We start from the raw sequence: 22,756 nt of genomic DNA, 5'->3' as shown, positions 1-22,756 counted from the left end.
AATGGCAGACATTGCTCTTAACTACTTAGCCATTACTTCAGCCCCTAAAGTCTAAATTCTTACTCTGTGAGTCTGCTATTCTCTTTCCCAGTTTTCATCTTCTGTATTTAGGCCAAAATTAATTGAGTCTTGAGTTCTTTATTGATTACTGCTTTATTGTACTCACTACTTTTATGGGTGGTCAGTGTCTGAGCCAAATATTCCGAAGTTTTTGATCTCTGATCCATTAGAGTTTAGGGTTTACACAGACAAGCAGAAGGAGCAAAAAAAAAAAAAAAAAAAAACAAAACAACAACAAAAAAAAAACCCTTAATTTGGAGCAAAGCAACAGTGCAGATCTGCACTGTAAAAAAATTGACACATGAGTGAGCATATTTAAGGACCAGTTATTGTTTGGGGCTTCCTTTTATGGGGTTAAGAAAAGGAGTTTGGTTATAAATGGGCATAGTTTGGGTAGTACTGTAATTTGATAGACTAGTTCAAACTTTTTTCCTAATGTGCATGTCCCTTCCCATAATGCATTTGACTTTTAATCAAATGCATACCCACTCATGCACAGCATAAGGTGCAATTGGGTGATTACCAGAAGGCACACTTTTACCTTACTTGGTATACAAATCTGTTCAGAATAAATCTGCTCTTCTGTTGTTTATACTTGTACATGTTGGGAATACACTTGCCTAGAAATTGTCAAAATTTGAGTGCTATTAAGGGTGTAGAAATTTCAGCTATTGTTCAGAGATGGAGTACATATTGCTAGTGCAGTTTGTGGGATGAGGACATTCTGAGGTTTCTTAAGTACATTTTTTGGAGATGCATATGTATACATACTATGTGAAGGTTAAGGAATTTGGCTACTAAGTACACTATTAAAATGTGCATGTGTGCATGAGTCTGTGTACATAACCAAAACCAACTTGGGGTCTTAGGTACTGAAACTCCTGTGTCTACCTGCCTCACTGTTAAATGGCATGTTGTAATTAGTCTCCACCACTTGTGACTAATCTGTTTGAGAAGAGGGATGCTGTTTGTCCTTACTACATGTTAAATACTTAAAATTGCCTGTATGTAGTAATTGCTGGGAATACTTGTTATTGAATAGATGCATGTATGAGATTATAATGGGAACAATAAAGGTTACTGGTTTTGAGTGCTTTTGAGGTTAAAGTTGTAAAGGTGCTAGACCTCAGAATTGATTTCTTCTCATTACTAGACCATGAAGGTTAAAGTGACTTGCTTTTTATAAATGTTTGCTCATGTTTTCCCTGATTAATGTGATTAGTTCCAGGTATTCTTTGCCAATGGCAGGGCTGTTAAATGATAATAAATGGTTTCAAAAGAACATTGCACATTCTAGTATGTATTTTAACTGATCCTTAAAAAACTTGTGTGATCTTTTGAGAGTTTTTTCCATTCAAACATTAAAAGGGTCCTTGTTTTAACTGACAGTGAAGATCTCAAAATTGTCTGTAGGTGCTGGGTCTTCAGCTCTAAAGAGGCCATTTGAAGATGGATTAGGAGATGATAAAGATCCCAATAAGAAGATGAAACGAAACTTAAGGAAAAGTATGTAAATCATTATTCTTATTGTGGGACCTGGAGAAAGTTTATACTTTCAGAAAAATAAGAAATGAAAAGTTTAATTGACTTAAATTAAAATTTTAAGAATAGACCGTAGTTAACAAAATTGGTAATTGGAGAACTTTGAGTTTCTAAGTTTTATTGCTTAAGACATCAATGAGACATTATTTTTACTGTCCTATTAATGTAAGAAATTTAAAGACTACTTATGGAGTGAATTTGTATTTTAAATTTTCATTTTTGTAAACACTACAAGAAATGTAAAAACATTGTATATTTTATGTCTATGAATGTTTTGTCTGCATGCATGTATTAGTACTATGTCCATGCCTGGTGCCTCTAGAAGAGGACATCAAGTCCCTAGAAATGTAGTTAACAGGTGGTGGTGAACCACCATGTATGTGGATGCTGGGAACTGAGTTCAGGTCTTCTGCAAGAGCAAGTGTTCTTAACTGTTGATCCATCTTTGTAGACCATCACATAGGGAATTTATAGTGGTTAATGGGAACTGTAGATGTACAGTTTGAAGCAAAATTACTTTCTAGTTAATTTCTAATCTAATTTCTCTTCCTTTCCTAGTTCTGGACAGTAAAGCAATAGACCTTATGAATGCACTAATGAGATTAAATCAGATCAGGCCTGGGCTTCAATATAAGCTTTTGTCACAGTCTGGCCCAGTCCATGCCCCAGTCTTCACAATGTCTGTAGATGTGGATGGCACAACATATGAAGCCTCAGGACCATCCAAGAAAACAGCAAAACTTCACGTAGCAGTGAAGGTAAGTGTTCTTTTACTTGTCAGTGCTTCCTTTGTTTTGTTCAGATAAAGTGCTTACCTGTGTCTATAAGGCTTTAAGGACAGTAACATAGAAACTTCTTTCACCTATTGATCACATTTGATGTTGTAACATAACATTTGTTGAATTTAGAAAATACAGAAAAATTTGTCAGTATAGTTCTGAGGCAAAGAAAATATTATACACGGTACATTGTTCATGGTGATGCTCTCTCTGTTTATGAGGGCATTTTTGGTAGGGAATAATAATGAACATCTTCTAACAATCAATCATGTATATGGATTATTCCCAAGTAATGGAATCTCTCAATAAATAAATTTGATTTAATATAGACTAATTCCAAAATGTCACAGATGATGCATGTACAATGAAGACTGAGTTTTACTTAAATTCTGTCATTTAAGAGGATATGGTATTAAATATAAAATAGTCTTGTTTTCATGGACATTACATTTGCTAAAATACTGTTAAAGTATTGCAAGAAGTAAGCTAGAGTTTATATAGAATTTATTATGAATAGGATGGAGATACAAATAATTGCATACATGGAAAGTATATGGTGTGTTAGTGATTAAAACTATACAGAAAAATAGTAATAAAGTGATAAAAATACCAGACAGTATATTCTGCTTTGTTTATGTTGGGTGATTAAATATGATGAGGGTATATGAGTATAAAATGAGACTTGTAAATTGAACCCAAGACTTAAGATTAGAAAAAAGAGTAAACTGCTTTAGTTGTTTTCTGTTGTTGTGATAGAGACCATGACCACAATCAGTTTATTTCAGCTTACACCTTACATACAGTCAGTCCATCGTGAAGAAAAAACAGGGCAGGAATCTGGAGAGAATAAGCCATGAAGGATTCATGCTTGCTGGTTTGCTCTCTGTGGCTTTCTCCATTTGCTTTCTTACACATTTCAGGGATGGCATTGCCCTCAGTGGACTAGGCCTTCCCACATCAGTCATTTGGAAAAAAAAAAAAAAAGCTCCTCAAACTTGCGGACAGGCCAATCATATGGGAGCTTTTTCTTGAGGTTCCTTCTTCCCAGGTGACCCAAGCTTATGTCATGATGACAAAACTTACCATCTGGTAAACATGGGGGACTTGTAGATGTAGATAGAGGTTCTCAGTTTGCTTTCTTACATTCCAACGGTGTCTAAGTACACATCCGAAGCATCAGTTATAATTCTAAGGACCTTGGGTCAAAGGAGCATGTTAACATCCTTTTTGAAAATTGTGTTTCAGAAGTAGATGGCTTTCATGTCTTTTTTTTTGGTTTTTTTTTTTTTTGGTTACAGTGTGCAGTTGAATAAGTCTGAACTATATGAAAAGTTGAGATTTGCTATTTTGAATGGTCACTCTGCTAGATTGCTAAACCACTCAGCCATGAATTGTCACAGTAAATCAGCTTTTAAGCTTTGGATACCCCTCTGTAGATAATTTGTTTGTTTGGCTTATGATGATTACTCAGCACTGTGATGTGGAGATGTAATCAGAAGTAGCCTGAGGTTTGTTCTGGGTCTCCCCATTCTTACACTATTTTATGTTCTGGGTAGCTGTATTCTAGAGTTTGCTTGCTGTGTTGAGGCAAGCAAGGTTCTAAGGTTTTCAAGTGAGAGAGAGAGAGAGAGAGGAGAGAGAGTATGTGTGTGTGTTGAGGGAGGTTGTACATGTGTGGTGGCATGGTTGACTTTCAAATGACAACTTGCAGGAGTTTGTTCTCTCCTTTTACCTTATGGGATCCACAGATCAAATTCAGGTCATAAGATTTGGCAACAAGTACCTGTACCAGTTATACCTAGCCAGCATAAGCTTTTCAGGTAGATTTTGATTGTATACCTAGATTTGTAAAAGTTGGTCTTTCTTTTTATTTCATGTGTGTGTGTGTTATAGTTTAGAAAATGAATGAAACATCCTTAATTCCAGTAGAATAATAGTAATAGTTTTTACATTAAGTGAAGAAGGTGTATATTTCTAAAATTCTAAAATTCAAGGAAGTTTACCTGTTTGATGTAATCATAGGTTTTGTACTAATTGGGTGCCAAGAAGCAAGCAGGTCCATGTTTTTGGTTTTCCGAGACAGGGTTTCTCTGTGGCTTTGGAGCCTGGCCTGGGACTAGCTCTGTGGACCAGACTGGTCTCGAACTCACAGAGATCCGCCTGCCTCTGTCTCCTGAGTGCTAGGACTAAAGAAATGCGTATGCCACCAACACACAGCTCTGTTTTTACATTTTATTACCCCATTTGTTATTTTTATATATGAATATGGGGTAGTACCTGAGAATTCATTAGGATTTGGCAAATAATTTGGTTTTATGTCTGGTTTAGGAAATGGTAACTTAAGAATTCTGAAAACAAATTGGCCCCAAGAGCAGTAGACCTACATGCTGTGTGTGTGTGTGTGTGTGTGTGTGTGTGTGTGTGTGTGTGTGTGTGTGTGTATTAGTTCCATGTAGTTTTGCTCATCTAAACATAAAGTTATTCTATTGAAGGTTGTTCTAATATTAACTGATGGCTGAAAAATTTATTTTTATCAAGTGATCATGATGTAATTGTTTTGGATGTCTTACTTATATTGTTTTTCATATTTTTGACCTTGTCTAATTATCCTTTAAGGTATATTCTAGAGATGGGATTACTGGGCCAAAATTAATGAATAATAATTCATTATAAAATATATTGGGAATCCTATTGTGTATCAGAACACATTGGCAGATTCCTTCCCTGTAGGTCTGCTACAGGCAGGCCATCCTTCCAGTTCTTTCAGTAGCCGTTGGGGAAAATACCTTTTAAGAAAGATAACATCAGAGTCAAAGCACAACAAATCAGTGTAGCATAGCTTCCCAAACACAGCTTCCCTCTCCTCCTGCAGCTCTTTTTCCTGAAAGCCCTTAACAGAGGGTACATTTAACATATTCTTGTCATGAAAATTATTGTGGCTAATGTGGAGAAAAGAAAACATGGAAGGGGACAAAGAGTGAAGATTTTTTTTTTTAAAGACATGCTTTTTCTGTATGGCCCTGGTTGGCCTGGAATGCACTCTGTAGGCCAGGCTGGCCTCAAACTCAGAGGTCCGCCTGCCTCTGCCTCTCAGTGGCTCTGAGTAAAGGCAACGAGTAAAGAAAGACCTTTTAGAGAAGTGGTTAGATCCATTAGGTATTCTAAGAACCTGAGACCAGATCTTCATCCTACAGAAGCCGTGGATCTTAGTTTCTTTTGAGTACAGAGCCATGGAGTATTTTATTTTCGTTCCCACTGCCCAGAATTGGTGGTAACTCATCTTTTGTAGTCTTAACCTGTATCAGACTCAAGTGTTTTCCAGGGAAAATGGAGCACAGTTACATGTATAACTTGGTTTTAAGTTACCTTGTTTCTGTGAATTATCATGAACATTTTAGACTCAGCTCATATGGCATTAATAGTTTTGAATATGTTTTCTAGATGCTTAAGCTGACTTTCTTTGCTGTACTGGTTTTACTTGATTTTGCCTTGACATTGGTTTTGCCTTGACATTGATTTCAAACAAAGTTTGGTTTTAATCGAGAAAGTAGACTAGGACAGTTATAAAGTAGGTGAAAATGGATTTGACACAATAGAACAAGTATTGCAATGGATGGTGGTGAGGAAAACATTCCATAATTTATTATCAAAGATCAGAGAATGATGAATGGGTGGGAAATTATTAAGAGGAAACATCAGGGGTAAAACAGGATTTGTTCTCTGTTTAAAAAAATGTGTGAGTTTGTGACTGTACAGGTGTGTACATGTGTGTATGTGGGGGCCAGAAGAGTGTATTGGATGCCCTTCCTTATCACTTTCTGCTTTATTCCTTTGAGGCAGGGTCTATCCCTGAACCTGGGGTTTGCATATTCTGGACTATGCTGGAAGTTAGCATGTCCCACCCATCCTCTTGCCTCGGCCCCACATGGAGCTGAGGTTACAGGTATGTACAGGATGCCCTACTTGTTGCATGGGTGCTGGGATCCAAACTCAGGTTCTCATGATTGTGCAGCAAGCTATTTTAACTACTGAATCATCTGACCAGCCCCTGACAGCCAGATTTTTTCTGAAGGCAGGCCAGGGTAATTGGACATCGTATGTGAGATTGTGTGATATGAGAGGATTTGGTCAGATAGTGTGAATGATAAGATAGGAACAGAACCAATCTTCACTCTTTGTCCTCTTCTGTTTTCTTTTCTCCACATTAGCTACAATAATTTTCATGACAAGAATATGTTAAATGTACCCTCTGTTAAGAGCCATTCTGATTTTTGCTGCTAGTGGGCTACTGAGAATAAGGACCATGGATGGAGCCTAATTATAAATTGGTCCAGCCAGGATGGGGTGGCACACATCTTTAATCCTGGCACTCAGGAGATAGAGGCAGGTGGATCTGAGTTTGAGGCCACCGTAGTCTACATAGTGAGTTCCAGGATAGCCAGGGCTACACACAGAGAAATCCTGTCTTGAAGTAAATTATAAAAGAACAGACAAACAAGAGAATTGTAGCTAGACTTTTGTCAAGTAGAGGTTTACCAGTTGTAGAGGTCTTGAGAACTCTTCACTTCTGACTTTTTTAGCCCATGTTAGCTAGTACTCTGAGTAGATGTGTGATAGAAAATGACTTGAAGTTTCTTACTAGTCATGTCCCTTGTCTGCTTACCCTCACCCTCACCCTCCCCCGCAAAACAAACAAACAAACAAAAACAAAAAAAATTGAATCAAGGGCTTCATGTATGCCAGGCAAGAGGTCCACTTCAGAGCAATTTTAAAGATTTGTTTATTTTTATATAAGTGTTTTGCCTTCTAGTATGTATGTGTGCTGGTGCCTGTAGTGATCAGACAAAAGTGCTGGATCTCCTGGAATTGGAGTTACAAGTGGTTGTGAGCACACATGGGTATTTGGTACCTAACCCAGGTCCTCTGCCAGACTGAAGGTCTCTCCAGCCTGTTATTTAAAAATAGATATTTGGTATCTATTTAATCTTGAAAGTGGATACTGTATCTCTCAAGAGATAACACATCACTTTTATAAATTGTTTGTAAATGACCTGGATTGTGTTGCTGTCTTAACTTGTGTTAATAAATGACTTATGACAAGTGAGGAAGCAAAGGAAGAAGTGCTAGTCTGTGATTAACTTTGAGGGTCCCATTGTCTGTGTTAAGCAGATAAACATTCTCCTGCTGTGATGCAGAGATTTGAACCAAGGCCAGTACCCCCTTTCCGAGCCACATCCCTCTCTGTGCCTTTGTACTAGAGGAGACAAGCCCCATGTGGGTGACGTTCAACTTTCACCTGCAATTATTAATGTTAGTTTTATATTGATGGCTCTTGTCCAGGAGGAGAGTTCTCAGGGAGAGCATTATTTTCAGAACTCAATGGAGCAGGTGTTTTTGTTTTTTGTTTTTTTCTCTTTTAATGAAATATTGATGTAGTAACCAAGTGATGTTAGTGAACTTAGTGTAAAGTGCTGTCTGAGTACTTTTAGAACTTAAGATGTTAAAAGGGATTCTTGGCTTTATTACCCAATAAAATCAAGGAACATTTATGAGAATGTCAGATTCCTCATATATGAATTAGATGAGTTAATTCCTTTTTATTAATTCTTACATTCCAATCCCAGTTCCTTCTCCCACCTCCCATGTGTTCCATGGAGAGGGTAAGGCCTCCCTTAGGAAGTTTACTAAGTCTGTCCCATCATCTAGTTGAGGCAGGACCAAGGTACCTCTCCACCCCCACACTTCTGTGTCTAGGTTGAGCAAGGTATCTTTCCATATAGAATGTGCTCCACTAGGTCAGTTTGTGCATTAGTGTTAGATCTTGGACCCACTGCCAGTGGCCTCATATATTGTCCCTGCTGCACAGTTTCACCTATATTAAGGAAGTCTAGTTGCTCTAATGCAGGTTCCCTAGTTGTCAAGACCTGAGTCAGTGATCTCTCACTATCTCACTGGGTCAGTGGATTCTGTGAGTTTCCTCATCATGGTCTTGACTCCTTTGTTAATATTATCATTCCTTCCCTCACTTTAATTGTATCCCAGGAGCTTGGCACAATGGTTAGTTGTCAATTTCTGCATCTGCTTCCATCTGTTTCTGGAGGGAGGTTCCAGCTTCTCTGGGGTTGTGGATTGTAGGCTGGGTATCTTTTGCTTTATGTCTGGTATCCACTCATGAATGAGTACATACTATATTTGTCTTTGTGGGTCTGGGTTACCTCATCAGGATGGTTTTTTCTAGTTCTGTCCATTTGCCTGCAAATTTCAAGATGTCATTGTTTCTTACTGCTGAGCAAGCAGTATATATGTACTACAATTTTCTTATCCATTCTTTGGTTGGGGGGCATCTAGCTTGTTTCCAATATCTGGCTATGATAAATAATGTTGCTAGGAACATTGTCCTGGTGGTGTGAGTGTGCCTCCTTTGGGTTTATGCCCAAAAGTGGTATTGCAGAGTCTTGAAGTAGGTTGCTTCCTAATTTTCTGAGAACTCACCACACTGATTTCCACAGAGGCTGTACAAGTTTGCACTCCCACAAGCAATGGGGAAGTGTTCCCCTTACTCCACATCCTCTCCAGCATAAGCTGTCAGTAGTGTTTTTGACCTTAGCCATTCTAATTGGTATAAGGTAGTATGTCAGAGTGGTTTTGATTTACATTTTCATGATGACTAAGGATGTTGAGCATTTCCTTAAGTGTCTACCCGCCATTTGAGGTTGTTCTGTTGAGAATTCTGTTTTAATTGGATTATTTGGTAGTTTGATGTCTAGTTTCTTGAGTTCCTTGTATATTTTGGAGATCAGCTCTCTGTCAGATGTGGGGTTGGTGAACATCTTTTCCTATTCTGCAGGGAGCTGTTTTGTCTTGTTGAATGTGTTCTTTACAGAAGCTTTAGATGAGTTAATTTCTGATTTGCTTTTACAGAGTTCAACTTAAGTCCCCTCTTATGCTTGGAGTATTACTGTTTATCTATATTGGTAAAATATTTTGTAGATGTCATTTTCTTTCAAAGACTTTTTTTTTTTTTAAATCTGACCAGTTGTAACATCATTTTTAGTCACGTATTAAGTGCAGTTGGTATAATGGAGAAATATGACATGGCTTATATACTCTAGAAACTGAAAGCTGGTCTTTTTAGATACTGCTCCTATATCTGTGGGCATATTGCTTTAGTTAAAGGCTGAGATAATAGCTCAGTGGTGAGCATGTATGTACCCTAGCAAAACGTTAGGCTTGATCCTTATCACTCTCTTTAATTTAAAAATAAAGTAAAAATGAATCCATTTTTTTTTTGTGAGTCAGTAACTCACAAAGTGATATTAGCCTACTTCGAAAGAGACTTAATAAGATATAGCAAATTCATTGTCTTGTTTATTGTAAAGCAGTACATTCTGAAAGGAGATGTCAAAGATGATGTATATATTCACATTTGCACAGGCACACATAGAAAATATTCTGAAAGCTTTGTTTCAGAAAATTGAGAGACCCCAGGGTCATAAAGCTATGTAGCCTTGAAAGAGACACTTGGGAAGCACAGCTGGAAATTATGGCTCTACTGGCAAACCAATTTGAAGGAAAACACAAAACAAAGCAAAACCAACCAAACACAAACACAACAAAGCAATAACAAAAATAACTCTGGATTCTGTCCCTTGGCCAATTTCTTAATGGTTGTCATAGAATTTAGCAGTCAACTAACCCAGTCTTCTTGCTTTGCAGATGGAGAGATTGAAGACCAGAGGAAAGTGATAGGAGTAGACTTTACATCTTTTTTCTTTCTAGTTTATTTTCCTTATTTTGGTGCTATTTGACTCTGCTCCCCACCCTTTTCCTTGGTAGAGCTTGACTATGCTGTATGTTCTTTATATTGTTCACCTCCAAATTAAATGAGCTAGCAGTAACTTTAGGTTTGTATTTCTGAAGTCTTTTGGCTAGGTACTTGGAGGAAGCTTTCCCATTTTCATGCAGTGCTGCCCTGATATGTGGAATGGACTGAACTAAGGATTCACAGATGTAATGCTGTCATGTTCTTCACAGGTGTTTCCAGAAACTAAATGTTACAGATTCTGAAGCTTTTAAGCTCAGAATTTCAGCTTACCTTTTTGTTCTTTGGTAACTGATTAAATGTTTTATTGGAATTTGTACAGGTTTTACAAGCAATGGGATACCCAACAGGTTTTGATGCAGATATTGAATGTATGAGCTCCGATGAAAAATCAGATAATGAAAGCAAAAATGAAACAGTGTCTTCAAACTCAAGCAATAATACTGGAAATTCTACAACTGAGACCTCCAGTACCTTAGAGGTATATTTGTGTTCTTTTCTTTCTTAGAATAAAGTAGTACGAGTGCTTTGGAAACCTTAGAGATGTGGAAAAGAACCATAGACGCATATAATACTTTGCTTTATTTTTTGATTTTTACTGGCTATCAAACCCTAGACCTCGTGGATATTAGACAAGCACTTTACCTCAGAGCCACAGCTGATAGCTGAGGTTGACAGTGAATTTGGAACCCTCCTGCTTTCACCTTCCAATTGCTGGGATTACAGGAGTATTGTTGCAACATCTGGCTGTTTTGCCATAACTGTGCCTATATTTATTTCTGAGTATTTATGAAGGGAGCCATATATTCACATAGCATTACATTTTGATCTTCTTTTAATGAACAACTAAAAAGAATCTATCAATATACCTACCTATGCAAGAAGAAACAAAGAAAAGATAATAAAATAGGTAGACCCTAATTTAAGTAGCCTACTGGACATGGAAGAGTCTTCTAGAATGTCATAATTATAATGTATCAAGACTATTGGTACTATCTGAAGAACAAAAACCTAAAAGATGTACTACAGGAAACAGATTGTTTTGAAGAGTGTGCTAAGCTGTGGCACATGAGAGTGTGCCTCGGTTCACTATTTAATTTGTACATCCTTACAGGAGTGCATAGATTGCCCACTGCATATTTCAGAATTGGAAGTCAGTCCTAGACTATGAACTAGTGGTCCCATATAATAGAATATGATGAGTCCAAGTACTGAGTGTGTATAATACATTGGGAGGAGTCTCTGCTAACTATATTCTCTCTGAAGAACTGGCTTTGGAATAAGAGCAGAAACTAGGGTTAGGAAAGATATACACATAGCAGACATACAGAGAAAAAGACTCTGCAGATCAGAGGGAGGACTTAGAAAGCTAAGAAACCCAGTCTTCTCTGGAGAGGCTTTAAAGCCTCTGAAGAGTCTTCCTCCTCTGTTTAGGGTCAGTCAATTTGAAGAAAGACAATTGATCTGTGGCATGTCCTGAGCAAGCAGGTCTTGAACTTGCATGTTCATCACAGAGGGCCTACTGGTGGAAGAAAAAAGCCACCAAGGCCTTTGTTTTAAGCTGCCAGACTTTTGTCTCAAGTATGGAAGGTGAGGAAGAAGTTGGCCATCTTTGGAAATTTGCCACCTCTCTTGCCTAGCCATAGCTCCTTTTCCTATCTCTGCCTAATGGTGAGTCTGTCTAAGTCCTAGTCTCATTATCCTTTCTCAGAGGTCACTCTAGCAAATGTTAGGGGTTTTAAGGATGACAACTCCTTTTAGCTTCTTTGAGCTGACAAAGGGTGGACAATGTGGGCAGCTGTCACTGCCTCAAAGGAGGGGTCATCTAAGAGGCCATGATGAAATTTATAGTGATCCAGAGCTTAAGAAGGCTATTTGGTGATGGTATATATCATGTGAGCTAGCATCTTGATGAGAAATCCCGACACTTATCTTAAGATACCAACTTAAAAAGTTTAAGATGACCCTTCAAAGTGATACTGTCTAGGAGTCTTGGTCAAGTTTGTTTTCTCTGCCAGTTAAAGGATTAAAAGATAGGGAAAATCTGGAGACAACAGATAGCAGCAGAAAATCTCAAGCCCTATAGATAGAATGGCAGTTGAAGGAAAAAGGCATTTTATTGAGGATGAGGAAACACAAATAGTAGACATGCATGAAAAAAGACTCTCTACAAACAGAGGGGAGGCTTGCAAAGACCCCTCCACAACCAATTAAAACACCCAAAACTTTACATTTAAAAAAGAAACAAACAAACAACCCCCCCCCCCACCAACTGTTTCCTCCTTGGTTGTAAGAATATTGTTAAGGACTCATGTCTGTAAATCCCTGTCAGTAACTGTTTAGTTCCAGGTGCTGCAAACATTGAATCCAGAGCCTGAAGATGCACCACTGTGGAAATCAGAAAGATAGGTTTATGACAGGAGTTCCAGACAAATGTAGTAATGTGAAATCTAAAAGGAAGAAATGGTTGTTCCTGGCACATACGAGATTACTGCATCAAGAACAGTTTTGCATGAGGAGTTTTGCCATCCCAGGGGTAGGGGGAATAGGTATTCTGGGCTGAAAGAAGGCAAGCTGCTATGACCTAGAGTTGCAAGTGCATGAGAAGTGGGCTGATTGGTGTAGAGAACACTGCTGGGGCATAAAGTCCAAGGAGGACACTAGGTTCTCCTAGGTTGCTGAAAAGTATAGGTATGGAGTCTGCTGGGAAAGCATTGGTCATTTACTGGTGGCAGTGACAGGGCCACATACTGTTCTGTTGACAGTGGCCTGTTTGCCAGGGCAAGGAAAAGCCTTTAAAATATGAAGTCCAGGTGACTAGATCACAGAGTGAATTAGGAAAGGATAGCAATATGAGCTGCTCTTATTGCAGCTGCATGAGTTTTGGTAGTACTGTTTACACTTTGTGGTAATTGAGTGGAGACCTCTTATTTTTTCGTTTAAAATAGTTTAATTAATCAAAATTGGATGATTTATATGTGCTGGCGTGTGTGTGTGTGTGTGTGTGTGTGTGTGTGTGTGTGTGATATAAAGCTTATTTGTTTGCATAAAAAGTGTTTTGTGGTTTGGACCCATCCCTCTAATAAAGCTGTAATATAGCCCTACCCCCCCCCCCCCCCCATATTGACAAACTGCACTTTGGCCTTTGACTTGCTAATTCTCCCTTCTCCCTTGATGCCTGCTCTTGGTTGGTCTGGCACTTATCTCTTTAAAGCCAGGTTTGTGTGTCCACAAAGAAAACTGTCCTGATTGCCTTTAAAAGTAATTCTGTGTGGATGGGTGTTGCAGCACATGGCTGTAATCCCAGCTCTTGGAAGGTAGTAACAGGAGGATTGAGAGTATAAAACTTGAGTTCCACCAGGCAGTGGTGGTACAGTCAGGAGACAGAGGCTGGTGAGTTCTCTTGTGAGTTCGAGGCCGTCCTGGTTTACAGAGTTCTAGGACAGCCAGGGTTACACAGAGAAACCCTGTTCTGAAAAACAAGACAAAACAAAAAGCATTGAGTTCTAGTTTGCTTGGTCTAGAGAATGAATTCTAAGTGAGATTTCATCAGCAATACAAAACAAGGTGATCCGTTCTCCCATGTTTCCATAGCAGTCACCTGCTCTGTAACACACAATTTCACAGTGATGAAACCAGGGAATGACCTCTTTTGCTGTTATTTTTAAACTTTAAAATCCAGTTTATAGGCTATCGTTTTTACATGTTTATAGGGACTGAGAGGCATGTAGAAACATTTGCTTCCTACGTCCAAAATTGAGTTAGTTTTTGCATACCTAAAGATGGAAATGGTGAACCTTCAAAGCATCCAACATTCCTGTTGTTGTATATGCTTTGTTAGTTACCTACAGTCTCAGAATATGAACAGTTGTTCAGTTCAGGCCCTGGACTCTGTGGAATGAGTGGCAAGGTCACCTTGGGTTTCTGACTGGGGGCAGTCCTGCTTCAAAGGCAGGCTGTTGAGATGACCACAGCAATTGCTGCTTGTAGGGTTTCAGCACCTTTGCTAATATTTGCTATGAGGGGACAAAGGAAATTCATTTTAAGGTAATTCATTTTAGCCCTTCAATATTTTAAAGTAGAATTAATGAGTTTACTTTTTAGCATAATTATGTTAAAAAGAAATTCCGTGTTGTGAAGTCTTGATTGAACCTCTATCTTCTTTTCTCTTTCAGGTAAGAACTCAGGGTCCTATCCTCACAGCAAGTGGCAAAAACCCTGTAATGGAGCTCAATGAAAAAAGGAGAGGTCTCAAGTATGAACTCATCTCAGAGACTGGGGGAAGCCATGACAAGCGCTTTGTGATGGAGGTATGTACCTCCTTATTTTTCATCCCACAGATATATTTTTGAACTGATGGTAAAAAGCATTTTAGACTTCCATTAGCTTTTAAGAACACTATTTAACTTTCATTATTTTCTTCCTTATGACATTCTTAAAAATACCATTTTTTTAGATTTGTTTATTTTATTTTATGTGTACTAATATTTTGCTTCATGTATGTGTGTCTGTCATTGCCTGTTGAGTACCCTGAAACTGGAGTTACAGAAAGTTGTGAGCCACATGTGAGTGCTGAGAATTGAACCTAGGTCCTCTGTAAGAGCCTCAAGTGCTCTTAGCCACTGAACTATTTCTCCAGCCCTGTAATTGTAATGTCCATGAATTAAAACCTCATATGCAGAGTTGTCTGAAATAACTGTGAAGTGCTGTTTTTACTTTCAGGTAGAAGTGGATGGACAGAAATTTAGAGGTGCAGGTCCAAACAAGAAAGTGGCCAAGGCAAGTGCAGCACTAGCTGCCCTGGAGAAGCTGTTTTCTGGACCCAATGCAGCAAATAATAAGAAAAAAAAGATCATTCCTCAGGTATGAGTGAAGCAACCTTGTAATATTCTCAAGTTAAATTTCCTGCTTATTTGCCATTTTACTGTCTCCTCAAATTTCATTTTATTTTATTTTTTTTTTTTTTAATTCACACTTGGGAATTGAGGCAGACAGATAGATCCCTGTGAGTTCCTGGCCAGCCTAGTCAAGATACCTGAGTTTCAAACCAACCAGGGCTACTTATTTATCTTGTATTTCTGTGAATGCATGCTACATGTGTGCGGGTGCCTACAGAGCCCAGAATAGGGTGGGAGATCCCCTGAAGCTGACTGGAGTTGCAGGTGGTAAAGGCAATTGTGAGCCACCAGAAGTAGGTACTGGGAACCAAACTCAGAGCAGTGCACATTCTTAATTGCTGAGCGGTTCACTGTGATATTTTTAATTGTCATGTAAGATAAGGGGTTTCATTATGACTGTCCTTTTTGGTTTTTTGAGACAGGGTTTCCCTGTGTAGTACAGGCTGTAGATCCACCTGCCTCTGCCTCCCGAGTGCTGGGATTAAAGGTGTGCATCACCATGTCATGGCTTATTGTGACATTTTTATACATGTTTGCAACTGACCTTTGTTTTTCCAACCCATTGCCCTCTCTCCTGTCCCAATTCCTTCTTCCCCACTGCAGGTACTTTCTGCCTCCCAAATAGTCTTTTTTGTATATCATAATGATCACCATTTCCATCCATTTTTTCTGGATGTGTGTGTATTATATTTTATCCATTTATCTGTTGATGAACTTCTAGGCTTATTCTGTATCTTGACTATTGTAGATACTATACCAATAGATATGGATGTGAAAGTATCTTTAGTGTAGACTTACAGTTCTTTGGAGTGTTACACTGTAGTTCTAGTTTTAGCTTTTTGAGGAACCTTTGATTTCTATAGTGGCTGTCAAACTTACATTTCTACCAGCAGCAAATAAATATTCTTCTTTTTTAAAAAAATTTTTGCCTGCATGAACATATGTATATATGTGCACTGTATGTATGCCTGGTGCTATGGATCTCTTGCAACTGGGGTTAAAGACAGTTGTGAGCAGCCATATGGGTGCTGAGAATTGAACCTGGGTCTTCTAAGAGAGCAACCAGTTCTCCCAAACACTGAGTCATTTTTCTAGACCCTTTGAGTAAGGATTCTTAATCTACATCCTTGCTAGGATTTGTTGTTTCTGTGTGTGTGTTGTTAGGGTGGTGGAGCCATACAGGTAGGTATATCTAATGGTCTTGAGCATGCTAAACAAACACTCTACCACTTTCCTACATTTCCAGCCATGTATTCTTGACCATAGTCCTTACTTGGATTAGATTTAGCCTCAGTGTATTTATCTTTGTTTTTCTCTGATGTTTAAGGTTGTATTCAGCATTATTTAAAACATTTATGGGTGTTTATATTTTTCCTTTGAGAACTGTCTATTCAATTCATTAGCCTATTTATTGAATGGTTTTTTTTTCTTTTGGTATTTAAATTTTGGAGTTCTTTACAAATTAACAATAATTCTCTGTGGGGTGGCCAATATTTCTCTCCCATTTTGCACACTGTTGTATCAGTCATTTTGATGATGGTGGTTTTCTTTATTGTGTAGTGGAAGCAACCCCATTTGTCCATTCTTGAGTGTATCTCCTGTGCTATTGGGATTCTTCCAGAAAGCCCTTTGCATGTGCCTATTTCTTCATATATTTCCCTTAACAGTCTCAGAATTTCTGGTCTTTCTTTTAAGGTCTTAGGCATATTTTATTTTTTTTATTATTTGGGAGGTCTTGGGTAGCGATTGGGCCTTTTATTCCTCTCTGTGTAGATATCCCTTTTCTTTGTTGATGAAGTGGTCTTTTTTCCAATGTATGTTTTGACACCTTTGCCAAATAGTAATTGTTTGTAGCTGTGTGGGCTTATTTCTAGATCTTTTAGCTTCATTGATCTCTGTGCTGTTTTGTGCTGGTACCATGCTGTTGTGGTTACTATGACTGTAGAATAATTTGAGATGAGCTCTTATGCTTCTTCCAGTCTTAAAGTTCACCATAAAGATCATTCATCACTGATTAAATTTTTTCCTGTATATTTTGGTTAGAAGCTGTTAAGAATTTGGCAATTTTTTACAGATATCAAAGTTAGTAATTTTTGTTAATTTTATATTCTGCCACTTCGCTAAGAGTGTTTATTAGATTTACCTTTCTTTTGTGAAGTCTTTAGGGTCTATTACTTAATAGGTTCTTGTTGTTTGCAAATAGGGGTAATTTGACTTCTTTGTCCCTTATTTCTCATTTTACTGCTCTAAGTAGGACTTTGAGCACTATATTAAGTAACAACAGAAAAAAGAGGCAACCAACTCATTGTGATTTTTTTTTTTCACTTTTACTATGTCAGCTATACATTTGTTGTATATAACATTTTTTTTTTTTTTTTTTTATGTTTAGGTATGTTCTTTCTATTCCTGGTTGCTTTGAGCCTTAAATATTTTTTGAACATATTTATTTGTTGCAGAGAGGAGGCATACATGTCAAGGTATGCATGTAAAGTTAAGGTAACTTGCAGAAATTGATTCAGCTCTATACCATGTGGTCTTTGGGGCTCCAACTCAGTTAATCAGGATCAGTGGCAATCACCCTACCTGTCAGGCCATTTTATGTAGCACAAATAATCAAAACCCCGAGACAGAGACTGGGTTTAAAGCTGAAGATCAGAAAAGCAAAGTGGCCAGCCACTAGAGAGTTCTCAACTCTACCAGTGATCAAACTGAAGGGGTGATCCATCCAATCCCACACTGCTCCCAAATGCAGTGCTCCTCAGACTGCACTGACTCCTGTCTCCTCCCACCATATAGTCCTCTCTCCACCCTGTCATATCCCCCCTAGTCTCCATCCCCCTAGTACCATGATTAAAAGTGTGTCATCCCAAGTGCCATGGGATCACCTTTGTGAGTACTTTTTTTCTCTTTCAGTCTGATTTCCTCTCATGCAGCCCAGAGTGGCCTTGTACTCAGAGATCCATCTATCTGCCTCTGTCTCCTGAGTACTGGGATTAAAGGAGTGGCCACCACTGCCTGCCACTGCCTGTATGGCTAAGTAGTGGCTCAGATGTATGGCTAACCTAGTAGGTTAGTGTGTGTGTGTGGGGGGGGGGGGAGACAGCTAACTAGTGACTTAACTCTGCATTCTTTAGGCAAGCTTTATTTGTTAGATCATAAACAAAATACAAAATTTTACTGGCCTGCTTCTGGATTTTTTTTTTTTTTAAATCATGAAGAGATGTTGAACCTTTTCTGTACCTATTGAGATGATCCTGTGATTTCTGCCCTTAAATTTGCTTATGTGCCACTTAAGCTTTGTGAAATTGCTTATTATTAATGTTTTGGTAGCTTTCTCTTTGGGATAGGTTATAAGTAATATACATCAAGACACTACTTCTCTGTGTAATGGTTTCTGCCCATAATTTTATGCAGAGTGGAGTCATCATTGGTGTAGTGAAGAATGGAGGTGATTTGGGCTTTGTGGTAAGAACATTTGTCTAGTTCAGGGCACTGCCTGACTTCTGAAGCTTTCTCATCCACTTTCTTAGTATCATGCTCACCTACATTGTGGTGGTAGTTGATGTTTGTTTAAGGGTGGGAGAGAGACAGAGACTCTCCTCATGGGCAGCACCAAACCTGACAGTGTTGTCTGTGTAGACAACTGCTTTGGGAATGTTAATGCCACTGGAGGTCCAGGATCTTTATAAGGTTTTGGAATAGATGGCCTCCTAATTATATATGTTAGTGTGAGATTTTTCCATTCCTTCATTTTTGTATCACAGAGACATTTTTAGACATAGTTTATATCATATTACATACACAATTCTGAGGTAAAAAGAGGTAATGTGAGTAAAATATAAGACAAATTATCTTTCTCATACTGAATGCTGATGGTAACACCAATGTCTGAATACATTATGTGATAGAGACAGATACATTGTTTAGATTAATGAAAGGAACAGACTATTTGAACTTCACGGAAACTTGATATTTAGACTCTTTTATATATGGTAAATCAGTTATAGGAGGTTAAACACTTGTAGGTAGTAACATGGTTAATCGATGAAGTCTGTCAAAGGCACTGGGAAAAGGGAATTAGGGGAGGAGGATCAAAAAAACACAAAGTAAGTATAAAATGTGACAGTGAAACCACATGACCTAGCACTCAGGAGGCTGATGCAGGTGGATCTTGGTGAGTTTGAGGCTAGCCTGGTCTACAAATAGTTCCAAAACAACCACAACAAAACAGAACCCAAACTAGTATCTCTCTTCCTGTTAAATGGTGAAAAAAAAAGCAACTTTAATTTCCATGTGGATACATAGGTGAAAACAAACAAACAAACAAAAAACAAGAGGGAAAGCCAGAGAGCCCTAGTACAGCAGAGTGACAGGTGTCAGGGAACTTGCTGCTGCTGCTGCTTTAATTCTGGCCACAGGCTGCCTCCGTTTGGTGCTGAGAAAATTGCTTCCTAGGGACCAATCTCCATTTGCTTCTCAGGATATTTATCCGTCCTGTGTTCTGAAATTGAAGATAAACAGAGAACAACTCATGATAGTGAGTGCATGTTCCTTCAGTTCCCCTCTGTTAAATGTTTCTTCTATTTATTTATTCCATTTAGCTTTGCTTTGGGTCGGTGGCTGAGTTGGTTGATTGCCTGGGTGGTTGGATTTTTTGAGACTAGTTCTCAACTCTGTAGTGCAGGTCAATCTTTAACTCAGAACCCTAACTGCTTCAGCCTACTAAGTGCTGGGATGTGTGCTCACCACTATGCTCAACTCTGCTCTGTCTTAGATGTCATTCATCATTTATTTCCTTCATAGCTACTTCTGGCTGATGAGATAATGTGGGGATTGTGGAAGGAAGACTGACAATGAGAAATTTTCTCTTGTGTTTTTCTGAGGATTATAGCAGATGCACATCCAGGCTGATAGTAACATGACATTACCAGGCCTTTTTTCCTATGGTGCCAGCCTTAACAATAATAGTAGTTATGTGAGATTGCTGGCACATGGCAAATGGCCACTCCTTGTAAGTAGAGCTCCTCCCAATACACCATCATCCAACAAGCAGTGCTAGCATGGTTTTCATAACCCACAGCCACATTGTATGGTACACAGTAGGCACCCGTTTTTAAAGAAATCTTTTCTGGTTGAACTATGTAGACTTACAGTGATAACAGTGTTACATAACCCACTCTTTGGGAACTCTGTCAGATTTCTTTAGTTTCTGAGGCATATAGAAACAGTTGAACATGTTACACTGTCTTTGCAAGCAACCCCCGTCCATTACCACCTCCCCCAACTTTTCTTCTGTACTCAGCAATGCTATATGTTCTTGTAATAAAGCACACATTACTTTCCTTGGTAGTACTTTTAGGTGTTTCCTGCTCCAAAAAAGAAGAGTATGTACTTAATACTAAGTAGTAGAAAATGTATTATCCTTGATTTGAAATGTAACTTGAAATTCTTAGACAGTGACATTGGCTGCCTGAGTTTTCCAGGGCAGTTTGCTGTTGTTTGAGAGAGGGTGAGGGTGCTCTCTGTATGCCCAGCAGTGTTCCTGATGATGGACTTAAGAAACGCAGGTTCTAATGAATCTGTAAATAGGTTCAAAGTAAAAACAGTGGTTTTAATTCATGGTTGTTGAAGATGAGTCTTGTCTCTTGAATTGATATTTGAGGCCATCTAGTTAGCTACTGAGTAATCCAGGGGATCAGTTGGTGGTGCCTTTTTTATTCAAGTGTAACACTTTCTCCACAAATACTCTCAAATGCTAGGTAAGGGCTTCTCAGGTGACACTGACACAATTTCAGTGATATATTTCATTAGGTTGAGGAAGGCATGATGGCAGCAGGAGGAGGCTGACTCATTATGCCCACAGCCAGGAAGCATAGAGCAGGAATAGAAGTCCTTAAACTAGGACTTCTGAGGCATGTTGCATGTTTTATTCATCTGGATGTTTGTTTTGTATTCACTTAAATTTGTTTTATCAGTTACAATTAACTCTACTTTAAGGATTCAAAATATAAGCAGAGAAAACTAACAAAAGTAAAATCTTTAGTGTATGAAATAAGGTTTTCTCAAGAATTTTAGTAAAAATTGAGTCAATTATTTTTTAGATTAAGTAGAAAGATCATTGTCGCCTTGGTTTGCTTCTCTCAGGAGATATCTACACTTAAATCAATAAATTTTAGTATTTATAAAACATACCTTCAGGGGGTGGAGCAATGTCTCAATTGTTAAGAATACTTGTTCTTCAAGACAACTTGGGTTTGGTTCCCAACGACAACTTGGTGGTTCTAGTTCAGGAGACTTGATGCCCTCTTTTGATCACCATAAGCATCAGTCATGCATGTGGTGTGTATACACATGCATGCACACTCTCAACCACACACACAGAGGCAGTTATGCATGTGGTTTATACACACAGATTCATACACAAAATAAAATTAATTAATCTTCAGCCTGGGTTAAAGTATTTATTAAATCAAGTTTGTTAGTGGTAATATAAATTAGATCTGTGTGGAGTTAAAAGTATCCATTCAATTTTAAGAAAATTTTAACACTAGAAACTATCAAATGCATATGCTCAGTGTGCTTAATAGCCAGGAAACAATGTTTTGTGTATGGCTTGGCTAATTTTAGCAAAAAGAGAAAGGATTGCCTATGTGCATACACATCCATTCAACTTTAGAGAGTTCTTATGGTTTGAGGTGAGGTCGGCATCACCTGCTTCGACCACAGTAGGGATCCAGTAGTTGTAGCTCTCCACCCTGCCTTTTACCTTGAGTTTTTGTTGCATTTTTGTGCTGAAAAAGGAGTATATTTAAAATTAGACACAGGTTTATTTTCTGAAATGTTTCATGTTTTTAGGGGTCTCACTTTTTTTTAAAGTGTTAATGTCTGTTTTACCCACTGCTGCTTCTCATGTAAGTAAAACAAAGTAGGTCTCATCTCCATTTTATAGTTAATGGTGGAGATTGCTTGAGAGAGATGACACAAAGTCATCAGTGTTCCATGGTATTTGAAGTAGATGGGGGTTTACTTAATGATTAGTACATAACATACATGAATAGATGTGTACATAAGGCAGAAGAAACAAAGAAACACCAGGACCTCCACAAGTGATAAGGAACTGGTACATCTTTCTGTCTTACCCGGTTTTTTGTTTGTTTGTTTGTTTTTTAAAATAACCTACTCAGGTTCACATCTCATTCAAGGTAGTTAGTTTATTGCTGGAATATTTTCTGCCTCTGGCTGGAAAATATAGTAGCTTTTAAACCATATGTGTCAGGTGTCTATAATGACTTTGGGTATAATTTGACCACTCAGATTTATGCATAGGAGGTTTGTGGGTCTCTCTGTGTTCTCATGTGTTTAGAATCTTCTTCAGAATAGCTTGTTAAGATGGCTATTATGACTTAGTAGGCTTCCTAGGGGAGGCCTTACCCTCACTGTGGAGCAAGTGGGAGGGGGAGAGTGGGAAGAGAGGAGGGAGGGTGAACTAGGGTTAGAATGTAAAAAATAAATTAAAAAAAATATTTTTTAAAAATTGACTTTGCTAAAGCCTTTTGCTGTCTCTCCACGACTGTGAACTGTAAGCAGCCACCTCAGTTAACTGTTTTCCTTTCTAAAAGTTACAGTGATCATGGTGTCTCTTCACAGCAGTAACA

At 38.3% G+C, this 22,756-nt stretch overlaps 1 protein-coding gene across 5 annotated transcripts in view; it reads left to right on the top strand.

The window, feature by feature from the left end:
* The window catches only part of Strbp (spermatid perinuclear RNA binding protein), a 113,674-nt gene that overhangs the window by 69,311 nt on the left and 21,607 nt on the right, over positions 1–22,756 (top strand). For all 5 annotated transcript variants that reach the window (XR_007834565.1, XM_051185359.1, XM_051185356.1 and 2 more), the window contains 5 exons: positions 1,474–1,566; positions 2,161–2,360; positions 10,526–10,684; positions 14,379–14,513; positions 14,926–15,066. Coding sequence is in view for 4 of the 5 variants with exons in the window: in XM_051185359.1 (XP_051041316.1) it covers positions 1,474–1,566; positions 2,161–2,360; positions 10,526–10,684; positions 14,379–14,513; positions 14,926–15,066 (728 nt within the window). In the remaining variant the exon portion in view is untranslated. The remainder of the gene's footprint in view (positions 1–1,473; positions 1,567–2,160; positions 2,361–10,525; positions 10,685–14,378; positions 14,514–14,925; positions 15,067–22,756) is intronic.

The sequence above is a fragment of the Phodopus roborovskii genome, unplaced genomic scaffold (genome assembly GCF_943737965.1).
Source record: "Phodopus roborovskii unplaced genomic scaffold, PHOROB, whole genome shotgun sequence".
Lineage (NCBI taxonomy): Eukaryota > Metazoa > Chordata > Mammalia > Rodentia > Cricetidae > Phodopus > Phodopus roborovskii.
Note: the sequence above shows the minus strand (reverse complement) of the source record. Positions and strands in the feature narration are given on the sequence as shown.